Raw genomic sequence first — 18,284 nt, 5'->3', positions numbered from 1 at the left:
TGAAATCAACTTGTTTTATATTACATTTTCTTTAATGTGCACAGCATTATGTGATTTTACAGTAAAAGCAAGGAAAGAGAATTTCAGTTTTCATATAAAAAATATGAATAAAAATAAGATCTCATGTACAGAGGCAGACTCATTGAAGCAAATGCATCGCAATAGATACTAAGACAGCAGGTAGACAAAGAGGTGACCAAGTCAAAGCGGGTAGACAAAAGGTGACAGAAGTGAGCATAATGTCAGTACAAAATACTATATAAACCCCACTTTAGCAGCAGCCTTTGATGCTGGAAACTTTGGTTTGCTGCCAGTCTTTGCCAGTGTGTGTGTGTGTGTGTGTGTGTGTGTGTGTGTGTCTGACTGACAGTGAATTAACAGAGAAGCAGACAGGTTTGTTTACGGGACAAAATTCCAAACCAAATGTCACTTCGTACTGCAGAAACATTTAAAAAAATGCAAAAAAAACTAATTCTTCATCTTCAAAGACTGCAAATAAAGTTTAAGTATACGTTAAGGCTGTGGTAATGTGCTTTAGTGTTAAAAAAAGTTCAATCCTCACAACCTCGCTAGCTTTGTGTCCTATAGTTGATAGATTCACATGATGTGTCTCTGGAAGTTGTAAAGACATTCTCTGCCACTCAAAAAGCTGTTGACATGATGACCGATGTTTGAAGCGTAACGTGTCAGAGCCAGGAACAGTCTCTTTGTTAGTATATGCTGAGTTGGCAAAGGGTTCAGTGAGGGCACCTCTTTTGCTCCGTGTTCGGGCCATCCACCATATTTAGTGGCAACATGCAGTGTGACGGGCAGTCTTAACGTCAGCAGGGCCATGCCTACTTTTTTCTCTAATATTCGTTCCGTTTCCCCGAACCCTCTCTCAAAAACAAACAAAAAACGTTTGGATTACAATCATTACATAAACCCAGTGATGGCAAAAAAAGGGTGATGGTACCCAAATGGAAGAATGAACATAGCAAAACTATTCGAATCTTCTATATAAGGAACTATTTTGGACAGACTTAAGTGGACATGTCAATGAACGATAGGGGACCAAAAAAAAAAAAAAAAAAAAAAATTCACAGCCTCGTCCCAGCAGGCAAATCTTAAAGGGATAGTTCACCCCAAAATGAAAATTCTGTCATTATTTACTTAACCTCAAGTCATTTCCAAATATATATACCTGTAATGTATCTGTGGGATACAAAGTGGAAAGTTTGCGAAATATTTCACGATAAAAGTACGGTCACATTTTCTGTTCGGCAAATTTTCACGGTTGAAATCCAATTGCTAATGCGACTGGACCTTAAAATATGTATTTTTATATATTTCACATTTTTTTATATTTATATATATTTATGATATTCTCTATAATGAGAGTGGCCATTGTTAAGCTCCAAAAAGGACAAAAATCACCAACAAAAGCACCAATAAAGTACCATAAAAGTGGTCATGTGCGCTATTATTCAAGTTTCCCGAAGTCATATGAATGATATGAAACAGAACAAGTCATGCGGATCACTTTTATGGTGTTTTTGGAGCTTGACGGGCGAGAAATGACATGAGGGTAAGTAAATAATAACAGAATTTGCATTTTTGCATGAACTGTCCCTTTAAAAGTCAGGGTAAAACGGTATTCCTACGTTGATAAATTCTAACAAATTACCAAAAAAAAAAATGTTTTTTACCACACACGTCCCCTACACCCCAAGGAATCCAAAGCCGAGAGGAGACAAAGCTCATAAATACGCTGAAAAGAGAGTCTTATCTAACGTGCAACCCTCCATCTCTGTTCACGTTTATTTCGCACACCCTTTATTATAGGTTTATCATGTGACTTATCTCCCTGCTTTGGACATTGGTTTCCCCCATCCCACCCGATCCCTCTGGCTCTTTTCCTTCTCCCTGTCCCTACACCACTTTGATGGTGGTGACCCGCACGCTGCTGAAGCACTTCCCCATGGCTTCGAACAGAGGGTCGCAGAAGGTGTGCACACAGATGGAGTAGACTCGGCTGACACAGTGGATCTCGATTAGGTAGCTCTTCACGCAGGGCACCACGGCCCAGATGTGGATGAAGGAGAGGATGGCGAAGAAGATGCCCCACACCAGGGCGAGCGGGATGCCCACCAGGGCCGTCAGCAGCCTGTAGCACCAGTACTTTGTTACCGTGAAGGTGGTGAAGCTCGCTTTCCACACGCCGTCGAAGCTGTAGGTGCCGGCAGGCTCAGCGATCACGTCCTCGAAGTCCACCTGGAGATGAAAGGGATTTCAGAATTCTGCCCTCTGGTGGATTATAAATGATCTTCAGGAAGTAGAAATAATTTTTCTATTACTATTTTTACTATTTCAAAAATGATTACAAATGAATCTATCTATCTATCTATCTATCTATCTATCTATCTATCTATCTATCTATCTATCTATCTATCTATCTATCTATCTATCTATCTATCTATCTATCTATCTATCTATCTATCTATCTATCTCTCTATCTATCTATCTATCTATCTATCTGTCTGTCTATCTATCTATCTATCTATCTATCTATCTATCTATCTATCTATCTATCTATCTATCTATCTATCTATCTGTCTGTCTGTCTGTCTGTCTGTCTGTCTGTCTGTCTGTCTGTCTATCTGTCATATATGTCTTTCTATCTATCAGTCTGTCTATCTATCTATCTTTCTATATATATGTCTGTCTGGCTGTCATATCTGTCCGTCTATCTATCTATCTATTTTAACTATGTTATATAATTTTTTTTAGGATGACTAAATTACTATGAAAGTTATGAGTATTTCTGCCATGTTTTCATCCATATGGAGTGGGCTGACATTAAGAAATCCAGCACAATTCCTCCTCCCCCTCTTCATCCATCTCCACATTCCTCATAGACAGCATCTCTACACTGTCCAGCACCCTGCTCTGGTTCACTCACACTGGTACGGCCTGGTTCATGCCCGAGCCACCTTACTCTAAACCTCCTGCATCAACCACAGATTGGATTAGATAGTGCCTGACACCAAACACTAACATTTGGAGAAGAAGACATGTAAATGTAAAACTCATTTAATAAGCCCTGGAAAGCTTGGTTCAGATCTTCTCAGCGCTGGCAAACCTCACACCATCTACTGTATAGCAGTACACTTTCTTTTAAATACAGACGTGTTTATTTCAGTTGTGACATTTTTGATTATACAGGGAAAAAGCACACACAAAACACACACCGTCCTTCACGGTCAAACACGAAAGTCAAGATAAAGCTAATATTTATTTAAGAACTCCTATTTGAATCAGAATAACTAGTCAACAAAACAGACATACACACATTTGGTGATCTTTTAACTGATAACATCTGAAAATGACTTTTGCTAACTGAAATGTAGGCAACTTAACCACTTTAGACTATGTGTGCTAGTTTAAACAGCATAGCCTTAGATCACTAGCTAAAAAAAGAAAAGAAAAGCTGGTTGACCAAAGAAGGCTGACTGGTTAAGATTAGCTAAAAAGACTGCTAGGCTCACAAGGTTTGGACAAAATAGAAGAGTGTTTCGACTTTCGAGTAAATTGAAGTTCCTGTAAGAGTAAAATGATAAATTACTACTTGTCTGAGGGCTTGAAACCATCATGGCTCAAGTTGGCAACAAAATACCAAATTATACAGTCTTATAAAAGCCAATCCTCCCCATTCATTTATCTACAGTATATCCCAATTGGCTGGACACATAGTTTCCATTACTTGAATATTACAACTATGACTTTCAACAACGTTAAAATAAACAGTTCTTGAGCCGACTGCACAGTGTTCCCTGATAACACCCTCACTGCACTGACAGAAGAATCAACTTGCATTCTTCAGATCTGGGGGCTTGTGATTATATAAGACCCGCGTCCACATAGTTAATAAATCACCAGTGCACACTGCAGTTTATGGAGGAGTAGGACTGATCACTGATCATTACTTTTTAAATGGAATGAACCCAATAAAATAAATTTTTCAATAATAAATAATTTAAATAAATCACATTAAAACGGTTTACTTGATATTTAAAATGAACAAAATGAAATAAATAAAAATGTAAATAAAAAAGTTTCTGTTTATTTAATGAACTGTTTAAAAATGCAGCTATATAAAAATATATATTTGTGTGTGTATGTGTGTGTATATATATATATATATATATATATATATATATATATATATATATATATATATATATATTTAAAATGCATAAAATTTAATAAAAATACAAATAAATCATATTTCAAGCTGACAAATAAACAGACATATTTAATTACATATATAAATGTGTAATTAAATATGAACATATCAATTAATATGTTTTTTAATTAATGTTTATAAATAAATAAATAAAGATTTATTTTTAAGTACCGGTAGTCCTCCACATGCATCAAAATATTGAATTTGGACAGACAACAAAAGTTGTGCAATCCACACCGGTTTAAATTAAAAACAATAATAGCTATCTTGTTTATTTTTTCTAAATCCTCGATCACGACGGCAACAGCCTGTGATTCATTTCAAATTGCAAATTCGTGTGCAGTGACTAACAAACCCACCAAAGCCTTGGTACTGTAACTGTATTAGCTATGGAAGGTTTTCATATTGGTCAGCCAGGATTTATAGTCCTTCTGCAAACACTGTATACTACGAGCATAATCTCGTGCATTCGTGATGACTACGCGGAGGTCACTAGACTGTGCTCTGGCCAGATTCCCACGTGGAATCCTGCTCCAGCGTGCTATTAAAAGAATGCACTTTTATGAGAGGAAAATATTCTGTTCTAAAGGAAAGCTACACATGTGTTTCTGCACACAAGGATCTTTGATGTGGATGTCTGTGGGAGTGCACTTGAACCACGAGTCTGGAGGAACGCCCATGTGTGGAGAGGGATGTGTGTGTGTGTGTGTGTGCGTGCACAGAGAATTTGTAAAAATGGAGATGGGAATTCCCTGCTACGCTCTCCTACGCAAGACCCCTGCGGGTGCTCAACCCCTTTTAAGGACAAAATAAAAGGACTGTGAGCACAAAATGAGCCCTTGTGACAGCAATCCCATAATTCCAAGAAAACAGCAAATTATAAACAGAAAACTTGCTTTCGGTGTTCTCTGGATTCAATTTTCAGTCAAATCATAAGAGGCTTTCAACTGCATGTGTCCTCAGGGATGTGACTCAGTGTCATGTTGTGGTGGGACGTAGGAGGGGAAAAGAAATGCGAAAAAATAATGCGAAAGGGCGGAGATGGATGCAGGGGGGTCATTTTTTGAAAGCTGAGTGTATCATCAGGTGACCCAGTCGACTTTTCTTTCAGGGAAAGTTGCTATGCAAGGCATCGTCCCACGCCCAGGAAAATGTTCACTAAGAATGTTAGGTGTGCAGTCTTTGCTCAAAAACAGGAAACTGTTAATATTTCCTCTATAAAAAAAAAAGACCTTACTTTGACAGCTCGTCACCGCATGGGAGTTACCACAGCATCATGCCCGTCCAAATGAGAGCAACGGGCTATTATTGCATACATGGATTTCACAAACTTGTGCCACAGTCCCAACATTTCACATTGAAGAGACAGCTGCTCCAGTGATAATTGTTTCCACCCTGATGGAAAATCCAGCTTAAGCTGGTAGCTGTGGATCTTAAAGCTGGTCTAGAACTAATTTGACTACTGGTATGACCAGCTTAGAAATCAACTGCTGCTCCAAAACACCTAAGGAAGCCTGGTAGGGACACCAGCACATCAGTATAATATAGTAGAGTCCAGGTGAGACTGAATGCAAGTGCGTTTAAAAGTAAATTTAAGGTTTTGCAAGTTCTATAACAGGATTTGAAAGACAGCAGCTGCTTGCAATAATTGTTTCCAGTGCCACCGTGACGGACTGACCAGTGACTCATCGCCTTTGTTATGAAGCCAACCTTTCTGTTGAGTTATAATGCCAAACTATTAGGATATGCATAAACTGTAATGCTCTTTGAAGACGCTTTATTAAGTTTAATATAACAAAACATAACATTTAATAAATATTATATATATATAAAATACAAATAATTATTAATAAATTACATTATATAATACATTAATTATAATATATACTAAAATAAGTGCGTATGAAAAGTTACATGCAGTTGTTTCATGTTACATTGTACTAATTGTACATGCATTTAAAGTGACTGGCCAAAGAAAAAAAGTTGCAAAACGCAGAAAAAGTGAAGTGAATGACCTACCTTCACCACATCGTCATTTAAATGTTTTGGGTCCCGGTTGACCAGGTCAATCTCCTTGGTGTGGACATCCCGAAGTGTCTTTTCGTTGATGCTGTCGTTATCCATTTCTTTATTATTTGGTTTGTAAATATTCCCCTGTTTCCTGATGAACGGTGAGTGAGCGTATTCCTGCGGTTCCAAAGAAAACAGAAAATGAAGTTCATGAGCGTGGAGGGGAGACTGGGGCGCAACTCAGCACAGCCCTGGCATGGGATGGTTTTAAGCGGATAGAAATGAAGCACCACACCCCTCTGGAACACAGTAAAGCGACCCACCGCAGGGCGGCGCCATTTTACACGCCGCGCGTGCGTTGCTCTTATTCCGCAGCAAAAATATATAAAATAAATACATTCACAACTGAAATATCAAACTTTTAGGACGTGCTTTAAATATATTAGTTATTCTGAATTAAAAAAAATTGCATTGCGCTCCGTCAACATGCGCTGCGAACTTGCACATTATTCCACCTATGGATAGGGAGCAGTTTACCTAGCCTAATATTCGTATTCCATCAAATTGTGTTTGCACAAAGTGTGCACAAAGTAAACAAGGGAGGCTTGCCGAACAAATACCTGCCAGTAAAAGATAAGACCTCACATTATCCAACATGCGCGAAAACAAATGGAGCAAGTGCCAGCACACCGCCTTCGTGATAAACCCCTAAAAGTGTTTGAGTAATAAGTTGCACAATGAATTTTCATCAAACATAAAAAAGTCCGAGGTAAAATAGTTGTCATTCTTACCTCTTCAGGTGTCCCGTCCTTGTATCCGCTAGTCATGCTGTCCTCAGTGTCCTGTGAGTGACTGAAGTGCGATCAGATGAGTGTGTGTGGAAACGAGACAATCAGTAGCTTACAGAGGAAGCAGTGTGGGAGGCGTGGGGAGATTGCAGACTTTGGGGAGTCCTCTTCCTTACAACAGCCCTCTTTTTTGCCAACTGAAGTCCCATAAAAACTTTATCTATTGAATGTTTTTATCTCTCCTTCAACCTCTCATGGCATCTGTGGGAGTTTCTCTCAGTCACCGAGGACATGCTGTGTGTGTTCAAATGAATGAAACCTTCCATTAGCCTGCCACTCACAGAACTACGCAGTATTAGTGGTTGGATATTTTGACGTGATTTTTCCCAAATGGGAGGTATATTTGGGCACTGTACCATATTTTCCTGCACGGTCGTGTAAACATCCACTCGCACTATTTCTCCACGTTAGAGCAAGGGTAGCCTTAACAACTAAAGCAACACAAATTGGGTGGAATTAATGGTGATTAGGACACTTTTTGCAATTGAAAGGATTGTAAAAGGTGTCCTAATCAACCTGAATTCAGAAGTAGCCTATGGGGATTGTGTAGTGACCAAAATCAAATGGTAAACAAACCATATTTCACCAAAGTAGCCATGTTACTATTTCACAACTCTACATAGCCTACTTATGCATGAGGTGCATCTTATGTTTTTTAAACCTATTGAGAGTTTTAGTTTAAAGTTTTAGCTCTGTAAAGAAATTCATTCTTGACTTGAAATGTATATAAACCTGAAAATGTGACTCTAAGGTCAGTTTGCATACCAAAATACACCTCAAGGCAAAACTTGCACTTTAGTTTGGAATGTTTTCAACAAAAATGCACCTGTTTAATCTTGTTTTTTTCTCATATTTGTAACTATGATACTTATCAGGCTATAACTTTTCTATCGTTTACTTTACGTATCTATACATCTTTTAGTGTCCATTTATTGTACCTAATATTTGTGTATCTAGTTCAGGTGCTGGGATGTGCAGGCAATGCAAAATATGCAAACAATGACGAGATAGCGGCCAAAGGTCACTGTTGTTCAGGTAAAAAAGTAGCATGTTTTAAATGTTTAAACCTTTATATAATGATTTTAATTAATTACTACTTTATATTAAATAAAAGTCTCCATGAATTACAAAAAATCCTCATAAATTTTTATTATTCTACAAAATCAGAATGTAGATTGAGACATTTAATAATCGCTCAGCAAAGAAAACAGCCCATTCAACTTCCAAAAATATTTTTATTTGTGAACTGAAAGGCATTTAGTTCTGTCTTTCATAAGCTGAGCTGTATTCAGCATGTTTGCTACATGAGATCATTCAACAGGGGTGAGGAAACGGCACCTGAGCCTCTAATGTTCCATTGCACAGTCAAATATTCCATTTACTCTGCGGAGCCACTAACAAAGCACAATCAATGGCAAACAGCATGTCCAATGTGGCTTTGCAAGTCAAACTAATCGCCATTTGGGCTCTATTTTATCATTACAAAAAGAAGTCATCCATACAGAAGAAACCATGTGATATTTGTATAGAATGCTCTCTATAATAGGAATGTACCTGAAAATCATAAATAGTTTGTACACTGAAATTTCATCAAATCATCTAATTTACTCTTGTTGATAAAAATCTATCAACTCCAAACAATATAAATATTAACCCAGAAATAAATCGCACAACACTACAACCCTATTGGAAGTAGTTGCATAATTTTTTCCTTACAAGCACATCATGCGCTTATTGCAATGTCATACATTGCAGTAGTATTGAAATCTCAATCATCACAATAAAATCTTCGAAAAGTCTTGCATTATAACAAAAAAGCTTACATAACAATTTTGAAAAAGCATCTCAGCACTGACACCGCCCATTACGAGGTTAACATGTCAGTGGCTAAAAAATGGAATGAATATTGCAATTGTCTACTGAAATGAAAGAAAAGTTATTTCTCTTCTCTTTGCTTCAGAAGTCAAGGGAAACTTATCCTTCAGCTAATAACCCTCAAAAAGGAGGCCAAAAGAATACGACAGAAAGATTCTGCAACACTTCTATGCGGAGTTAGATTTGGACAGACTTGCTCAGTTTTGCACAGTCTTGATATTGATGGATGACAAGCACCGTCCAATGCTGAAGAAGAAAGGCCCTATAAACGTGTCCATCAAGCTGGTCCAGATCACGTGGATGGAGGGCAGTGTCATCATGCAACCATGGATCATTGGCATCACCACCCTGCAGATGGAAAATAACTCATCATAATGTGTGCTGACATATAGGGCTTATATAATAATCATTCAAATCAAGGTGAACGAGTTCCATTCGCTTTGTTCTGGAGTACAAATGTACCCTGGAAAGTGTGCAAAGCATTATTCTTCGTTTCAGATGGTTCCATTAAATCATCACCTTTGATATTGTTGACATTAAAAACATATGCAAGATCTGTCACTGGCCATCTGTAAGGGATTAATAAGAGATGAGAGAATATATAAAGCGTGTTTCCATCTACAGCACAGGTCTAATATCTTATTTTTTGTAACAATCTTCTTATTTATAAGATTAACCTAATTTATAATTAACCACATTTTTGCAAAAAAATCTTGAATAAATTGTGAGTGGTGCCTCACCTATGCAAAACTCACATCCTCAATGTTGTGGGTGTTTGCTAGGGTGTTGCTATGCAGTTGCTATAGTTCTGTGTGGTTTTAGCACTATTTTGGGTGGTTGCTAGGGTGTTGCTATGCTGTTGCTACAGTTCTATGTTATTTTAGCACTATGCTTGGTGTTCTAGATGGTTGCTAAAACATTGCTATGTGTTTGCCAATATTCTGCCTGATTTTTTGCACTATCTTTGACGTTCTATATGGTTGCTAGGGTGTTTCTAAGGTTCTGGGTGGTTTTTATCTGTTTTTTTATGGGGGTCTAGGTGTTGCTATGACATTGTATTGCTGTTTCTAATGTTCTTTTCATTATACTTGGCTATCTAGGTGATTGCTAAGGTTCTATGTGTTTTTTTTAGCACTATGCGTGGCAAGCTATGTGGTTGTTAGGGTGTTGCTTTGTAGCTGCTGAGGTCCTGTGGGTTTTACCACTATGCTTGGCGATCTAGGTGGTTGTTAGGGTGTTGCTTATGTTGTTATGTGGTTGTTGAGGCTCTGTGAGGTTTTTAGCATTGTAGTTGATGTTCTAAGTGCTTGTTGGGGTGTTGCTTTGCAGCTGCTAAGATCCTGTGGTAGTTAGCAGGCTTGGTGATGTAGGTGGATGTTAGGGTGTTGCTATGTTGTTATGTGGTCGTTGAGGTTCTTAGCATTGTACTCGATGTTCTAGGTGGTTGCTAGGGTGTTGATAGATAGATGGTTGATAGGAGTTTTGGAAAAGTAAACATTCCTCAACAAGCTGCACAATTTGAAGCATCATTCATGTCTGTGACACCTTAAATTGACAAAATCTGTACAAAAAGGTGTACTAGGTGGTTGGTATAGGGAATTCTGGGTAGATGCTAGGTGGTTACTTACTGACCCTTCTTTATGATATTCTGGGATGATATTTTTTTCACCTGTTTTAGCATCTACCAGGCTAAAATTATAAGTACAAACATTTAGAAAAGACACATGTATCCAACAAACCCCACAATTTAAGGTGTCGCCCACTATAGCACATTAGACATGCAAAATTTAAAGTAGTTTTCTCTTCATCCTTAATGAGCTACATCTTGACATTGATCTTCTCTGGCAAATTTGTCAGCACGACTCATTCCTAAGCTAATGGGGTCACTCTGCTACTCTAGGTTGTAAAGTGTGCTAATATATGCACCTCAGGAACACTGACCCTGAAAGAGCTGTTGATCTAAACTGCACAAGGGTCAAGCACCAAGCTTTGCCAAGTTTCTGCTTGCATGTGTCAAACCCCTAAGAAGTCGGAGAAAACCCCTTGACTAGAATGTTAACAATCCAATGAGAGTTATGTGTGGATTTTTCCACCATATGTGAAAATGCAGGCCCACCTGTGCTGCACAAAACCAGTATGCAAGACTTTCTCTGTGGTATTTCTTCAATTTTGTCAAATGCAAGTCTTTATCTAAGTGGGAAGTGGCCATGGCATATATTTTGCAATTGGGCTGTGGAAAATACAACAGAGAGCCAACAGCCTTCCCCAACAAGAAGTCTTTTCATACCAAATATGTATACAGCTGAGGATCCCGAAAACAATCCCCGCAATAAATGCCAAGGGAATAGCCAGAAACGTGGTGAGGATCCGGTAGAAGACGTATTTCACCAGCTCGAACACAGCATGACTGCCGATCCACACTCTGTCAAAGCTGTGCGTGGAGATCGGCTCAGCAATGATGTCTTCAAAACTAACCTGTGGAATCAAGCATAAAACATGGAAATCAACAGTGCTCAAACTCAACTACTAAATTAGACCAAAATAATGTAGAAAATGTCACACTTCATTTTAACTACACACATTTAAAGACCAAGAGATCAGTGTTGCTGAAAATCTATGTAACACTTTATTTTGATGGTCCCTTTTGAACATTCTGTTAACTATAAGTAACTTTGCCATCAAAATAAAATTAAAGTCTATTTTATTTCTATATTAATGGAGTATGCAAAACAGCCATGCCAAGTAGCTACTCAAAACTGAAAAAAGAAAGAAAAGAAAAGATTATTGCACATGTGCAACATACACTTATTCAAACATAGAATCATTCTAAAAAAGAAAAAAGAAAAAAGAATGCACGTGAATGGCGGTAAGTTAAAAGAACTTCAGATCAAACCGTAATAAACACGTTATCAATTCTTACATCAACGATGTTTAGTCAGTTGTAGGCTATAACGATGTTTATTAGTAAGTATTAATAAAATAAGTGATAGTAAAATCTCTCGCATTAAGTTGTCACCTACCTTTAAGTGCGAGTTAATATCTTTAGGATCTCTGTCCGCTACTACATCTGAATACACTTTCGTTTTTTTTCCAATTATAGGTTCAATCGATCTATTGAACTCATCCTCATCCATAATGACACTGGTCTCCGATTTTTCTTTTTCAAGTCCCATTTTTTTGTTTTGGAGGTGCGAGGCGCGCGCTGCTGTCTGTCGCGCCTGCTGTACGCGCACTGTGCGCTCGAGACAGGACGCGTCCACGCCCCTCACGGAAGACGCGTTCACGCGCAGACAAAACACACAAACGGCGCTCAATTCACTGCTCCAAACAAATGAGGAACAACGATAAGTAACCTTTTTAGGAATGAATCCCTGTCTAGCCGTCCTTATCTCAAAACATTGTTTATTGAAACAGAATTCAAGGAATGTTAACAGATTGTTATTGTTATTTCCTCTAGAGTAGCCAATAGGTCGCTATTTGAAGTATTTTTTTCCTCACCCGTTTCATTCATTCATTCATTCATTCATATGAAGTTTATTTTTACTTTAGGGCATTGCTAAATGTTTATCTCCCTCAGTCTTGATCTTCATTAATCATTAAGCTTCACTGGATTCTTGGAGGAGGCATTTTTTGTTCTTTAAAGCCAAGGTTATTAAAACATATATGCCTAAAAGTTCTTTATAATCATATTGTCCTGAAGAACCCTTTTATGCTGAACTGTCAAAAATCCATTGAAAGCAACATTGATTTTCTGGAGCTTAGCCATCTAACAGACTGTCAACACACAGTTATTGATGTTAAGCATAAACTGTACCGTTTTAAAACCAAGGCTAGCCTACTACAGCTCTCTATATTTTTAAAACTGATCCAGTGATGGTATTTGGTTTTACTTTTCAAAAAGGGACAGTTCACCCAAAAATGTTGTCATCAAAAACCTGTCTTTCATTGTGTAAAATGTCAGGGAGTATACATTTTTTTAAATTCTTGAAACCTTTTTGCATAATCGTTTAAAATGTCTTGTATTAAAATAATATTTTAACTAAACAATCTTGCCTTTATTTTTTCCTGCCAAATCAAAGTCATTTGGTGCAACCAACATGCCAAAAAAAAAAAGAGAGAAGAAGAATGATAAAGACCCTCATTAGTGTTTCAATAAGTGTCTTCAAATATCAGATAAGTTGACCTAATAAAAAATCCTAGTTGTTCTTTTCCACTATGAAAGTGGATGGCGACCAGCTTGGTCATTCTGCTAAACATGTATAGCCCTAATACTTTGTTTTCATAATTTTTACCAAAAGTATGAATATAATGTTTATCTATAACCAGAAGGAATGGAGGGAGTTTCACTGGAGCTAATACACATTTAAACAACAAACTCATTGTGTTGTAACAGTCGGGAGGAAAAAGGGGAGAGGCCGTGGCGGCTCATGACAGCAGAGCAAAAGCACAACAGTGGGAGTGAAAAGCACATTCTACCCACATGGACACACACAATACAGGTCATAATCCCCATGGACAATCACACAGCTGATTTCCAACAGCAAAACAGCGTGTGATTTAAGTGGTGATCAAACTTTGTCAGCATGAACGGTCCATGAAGATCTATGATCTTGAGTTTGATTTGGGTGTACTGTATTTTTATTTATTTATTTATTTATTGGTCCAAATAAAAATGTGAAACAGAGCAATCTGACTTCACTGCTAAACTCTTCAATGAATGTATGAAGTACTATAATCTGTGATGAAGGGTTTGGCAGGCGAGTCTGTTTGATCTATTCAGGAGCAATCTTTTACAGTCATAATAACTTCAGTTTTCCCCTTGAGGACACAGGACCAGCCCAACAAGCTACTGAAGCAAAGTAATCAAACCAATATGTCATTTTCATGACAACTTAGCAGGTGAATGACAGCTGCCTTATAAGATTGCATAAAATGAGTCAAATTTAGGTAATTAGCTATTACTAGCAAATCAAGTGAAGTGGCTTTAAAATCCTCTTAAATTCGTACTTTCAATGAGGACTATATGTTGGTCATCACTATTTTTGGGCACTTGGGTCAATAACATTGATTATATTATATATTTTTCTTTTTTTTCTCTCTCTTTTTTTCTTCTAAAACACATTAAAATGTAATCCACTACTATTGTTAATTTCTGAAATAAATTCATTTGGATTTTTTTGGGGGGGAGCATAAAGTCAAAAGTATCAGGGGTGGTACAACTGTCATGGAATCATAATGAATTGTGAAATGAGTTGTTGAAAATGAAATATTTGAAAAAATAAATAATAATTTGGTTATTATTAATAATCCGGTTATTATTAACAACCCCCCCCCCCCCACACACTCATGACTGTTTCAAAATCAGTAAGTCTATTAAAATATAAAATAATTGTAATTTTTTAATGACAAGGCAAAGTTAGTTCAGACTGTAAAATATCATGCTGTATCACTTTCCAAAAACATAATAAATAAACATATTTATAAAGATTAAAATGTACACTCACATGCTCAGGGTGTGAGGAAAACTCTTCATCCTAAGGCACAAACAGTGCTGGGGATTTTTGATGAATTAGCCAAAGGTCACATTCCATGGTTCTGTGATATAAATCTACCTGCAGAAAAACAATGAAATCAGCACAATGATATCAGATGGGCCTTCCTGACAGTCACCTCATCTGTTAAAGCTCTCAGCTCTGTGAATCTCCTTATAATAAACCCTGACATGCGGTAATCGTGAGAATCAGCCTATAGCAATATTACTCTATTGTCAGCACTTTCCAAGCCTGGAACCTCATATTTTCACATGCATTAGCGTACAATTACTACAATTACACTATACAAAAAAAATTAAGTGTGAATATATTCCTGGCTACTTGTAGAGTATAGGCAATTGGCAATCAAAACAGATTTCATTAAAGTCTTCTGCAGAAGTAAACTTTACAACATAGCACTCACTGATGAAAGTATTTGCTTAAACATTGCATAACTTTTATTCAGACATAAAAGAGGCATTTGTTTCTCCATTGACTCTTATAAAGACTGAACTTAGATCAATTTAAGGAAATGAAAGTAGACTAGAATACATTAACCTCCGTGCTCTCTGCCAGCATACCTTTGTCTAGATCAAATTTAATGCTTTGTAACTTTTCCAAGCACAATAAACCTGTCAAAAGCACCCAATCTCTTCATCTGTACCCACGTTGCTCTGTGCTTGCGAACACACACTGGCTGAAGGTGTGGTAAACACATCAGGGATCCGCCCAGAGCCCGAGGTCGCATTAGTCGAGAGAGCTTTGCGGTAAGAGATAAATATGTTTTTTCCATCTGTAAGTGTGGAGCAGCTTTTGCTGAGGTGTTGCATGAACAAGCCCTTGAGTCCTTACAAGCTTCAACCCTGCAGCTTTGACACGGCTGCCCAGTCGCACACGGAGGAATATTCATCACCATCGCATGACAGACCCCCTCAAACCATTTTCCAGCATAGTTTAGATCAGGAAGATGACTCTAAACGTTGCAGAACGTGCATTCCGGTGATGTTACTCAACAGCTTCAGGTGTGCCTTTTCCCTTCATTTTAGGCCAAGTCTGGAAATGCTGGCCAGTGATCCTGTTTCATGGACCTCCTTTGTGCTTTTATAAGCTGCCCTATGATAAATGTTCCCTTCATGAAAACATATAGCCACACTGGACAGAATCATAAACTCAGAATGTTTAGAAATCATATTAGTTGTTATTTATCACATTTGGGTGAATATAGGAGTGTGTTTTAAATCATTTCTAAATATGTTTTACATTTATGTTCATATTTAATAAAAACTATTAAATAAAACTAATTTAAAATAACATTTTAAGTGAATATTTCATCTTTTTTTCTGTCAATGTTGTTTCCATTATGTATACTTCATGTTCGAATATTTTCCATCTATCTATCTATCTATCTATCTATCTATCTATCTATCTATCTATCTATCTATCTATCTATCTATCTATCTATCTATCTATCTATCTATCTATCTATCTATCTATCTATCTATCTATCTATCTATCTATCTATCTATCTATCTATCTGTCTGTCTGTCTGTCTGTCTGTCTGTCTGTCTGTCTGTCTGTCTGTCTGTCTGTCTGACTGTCTGTCTGTGTGTGTGTCTGTCTATCTGTCTATCTGTCTATCTATCTATCTATCTATCTATCTATCTATCTATCTATCTATCTATCTATCTATCTATCATTTATCTGTCCGTCTATCTATCTATCTATCTATCTATCTATCTATCTATCTATCTATCTATCTATCTATCTATCTATCTATCTATCTATCTATCTATCTATCTATCTATCTATCTATCTGTCTGTCTGTCTGTCTGTCTGTCTGTCTGTCTGTCTGTCTGTCTGTCTGTCTGTCTGTGTGTCTGTCTATCTGTCTATCTATCTATCTATCTATCTATCTATCTATCTATCTATCTATCTATCTATCTATCTATCTATCTATCTATCTATCTATCTATCATTTATCTGTCCGTCTATCTATCTATCTATCTATCTATCTATCTATCTATCTATCTATCTATCTATCTATCTATCTATCTATCTATCTATCTATCTATCTATCTATCTATCTATCTATCTATCTATCTATCTATCTATCTATCTATCTATCTATCTATCTAGTATAGTCGCAAAACATGAAGGTCATAAACCAATTAATTTTACTCCAGCTTTAATTTATAATTTTCACAGTTAGCTATTAGCTATGTGTACATTTGACCCAGGTGACTGAAAACGCTGGAGTAGCCGTGCAGTCCAAAGCAAACACTGTCAAACGTCACTGCTCTAGTAGTTTTCCAGACTTGTTTGCACTGGAATATGAGGACTATTGAATGCGCTACCTGAATTAGCTTAAACCATGCTAGCCACGGTCCCCCAAAATTAGCAACAGTGAAGTTTTACAGGAACACTCACCCTGAATCTGTGCCAAAAGGGTGTGGGCTGAGGGGAACACGATTAAAGAGAGATTTTTTTTTTTCTGTAGTGTTTTTTCATCTTGAGTTGAGGGCGGTTAGCATGTTGCTAATGGCCTCTGAAGTAGTCAGTCACGCAAACTTTCATCTAGGGTTCCCCCAAAGTGGAATTCCCAAGTTAAATTTAGTCTTTATTTGCCTTCTCTCCCTCGTTCTCTCCAACCACACTATCAGCTCACACACAGCTTTCCTTCTCTTTCCTTCCAAGCTACGGCGATGAAACGGTTCTGTTGAGGCTATTTTTAGGCCTCGGCTGCCTCCTTTCCACCTTGCTCCACAAACATCATCTCAGGGATACCGATGAGTGGTTAATTGTCTCATTTATGCAGTCTACATAAAAGTGTGTACTCTAAATCCATCAATCTATCAATATGGACATACACAAGCAAAACTCAGCTACATAAACTGTACGGCCTTCACCGCAGTCTTTGACACTGTGAACCCCACAGGCTGAATTCCAAGCTCAGTGTCATCAAACCTTTGTCTTTTCATGGAAAAACAGTGTTTGAAACCAAATACGCAGCTATCGGACCACACACTTCCCGCGGTATGAATGTGACCTGGAGTGAATGAGTGTGCGCAGGTGGGTGGAGTGTCCCGGGGAGTTCAAAAGGAAGCTCCGGCCATGAACACACAATAATGAGACCACCAATATACCCTGCTCGCTTGATTGAGGGTGTAATGAGTATTTGAAAACAGATGTGTGAGAGATCACTGCTCTTTCCTATCCCAATATTAGCACAAACAATGAGCAGACCAAAAACAAAGGGCGTGGTCATGAGGAAGCTGAATTTCCATTGGGAGCTCTTGAGGAATTTGATCTTCTTGAGACCTCTTTTGGCTTGCGAAAGCTATCTGGGTTTAATAAAAGGTTTTAGAGTTGGCAATTTGTCTTCAAACTGGCGGTGCTTTTGAAAGTGTTCCAAAGACCATGCTAAGGCTAAAACTACGTCCTTTAGCCTAGTAATTCAAGGCAGCTATTTTAAGTCATGAAAGTACAGCTCCTGTCTAATTAAATTGGGAAACAAAAACTTGCCAAAGTCACATTTCAATGACATTTCAATTCAGCAGTAAAATCTGACAAGGCTGGTATCATAAACGTTGTTTCTTACCTTTCAATAATGCTAAAAACTCTATATTCTGGAATCTGGACGGTCCAGCCAATGTACCTGCACTGAGCAAAGTTTCTAGCAAAGACCAGGTGGTGACTTTGCCGACTGGCTCTTTTATTTGCAAGGAGGGACTTACTTTAGAGACACCATATTGGGCATTCCAATTTCTTCCATTCATTCCCATGGCCCATCTCAGG

The 18,284-nt window shown here is 37.7% G+C and overlaps 2 protein-coding genes across 2 annotated transcripts; both read right to left on the bottom strand.

Annotated features, from left to right (window-relative positions):
* On the bottom strand, window positions 1–7,301 carry cav1 (caveolin 1). Its single transcript, XM_079603784.1, has 3 exons — window positions 7,027–7,301; window positions 6,245–6,412; window positions 1–2,253 (listed from the first exon to the last, which is right to left on the bottom strand). The coding sequence occupies exons 1-3, from the start codon at window positions 7,060–7,062 to the stop codon at window positions 1,912–1,914; spliced, it is 546 nt and encodes a 181-aa protein (XP_079459910.1). The 5' UTR covers window positions 7,063–7,301; the 3' UTR covers window positions 1–1,911.
* Window positions 7,302–8,210: 909 nt separating this feature from the next.
* On the bottom strand, window positions 8,211–12,214 carry cav2 (caveolin 2). Its single transcript, XM_079603680.1, has 3 exons — window positions 11,979–12,214; window positions 11,246–11,433; window positions 8,211–9,306 (listed from the first exon to the last, which is right to left on the bottom strand). The coding sequence occupies exons 1-3, from the start codon at window positions 12,129–12,131 to the stop codon at window positions 9,156–9,158; spliced, it is 492 nt and encodes a 163-aa protein (XP_079459806.1). The 5' UTR covers window positions 12,132–12,214; the 3' UTR covers window positions 8,211–9,155.
* Between the last annotated feature and the right edge of the window lie 6,070 nt (window positions 12,215–18,284).

Source organism: Phoxinus phoxinus (genome assembly GCF_949152265.1).
Source record: "Phoxinus phoxinus genome assembly, chromosome: 25".
Lineage (NCBI taxonomy): Eukaryota > Metazoa > Chordata > Actinopteri > Cypriniformes > Leuciscidae > Phoxinus > Phoxinus phoxinus.
The sequence above is the reverse complement of the archived record's forward strand: the minus strand, read 5'-3'. Positions and strand labels throughout refer to the sequence as shown.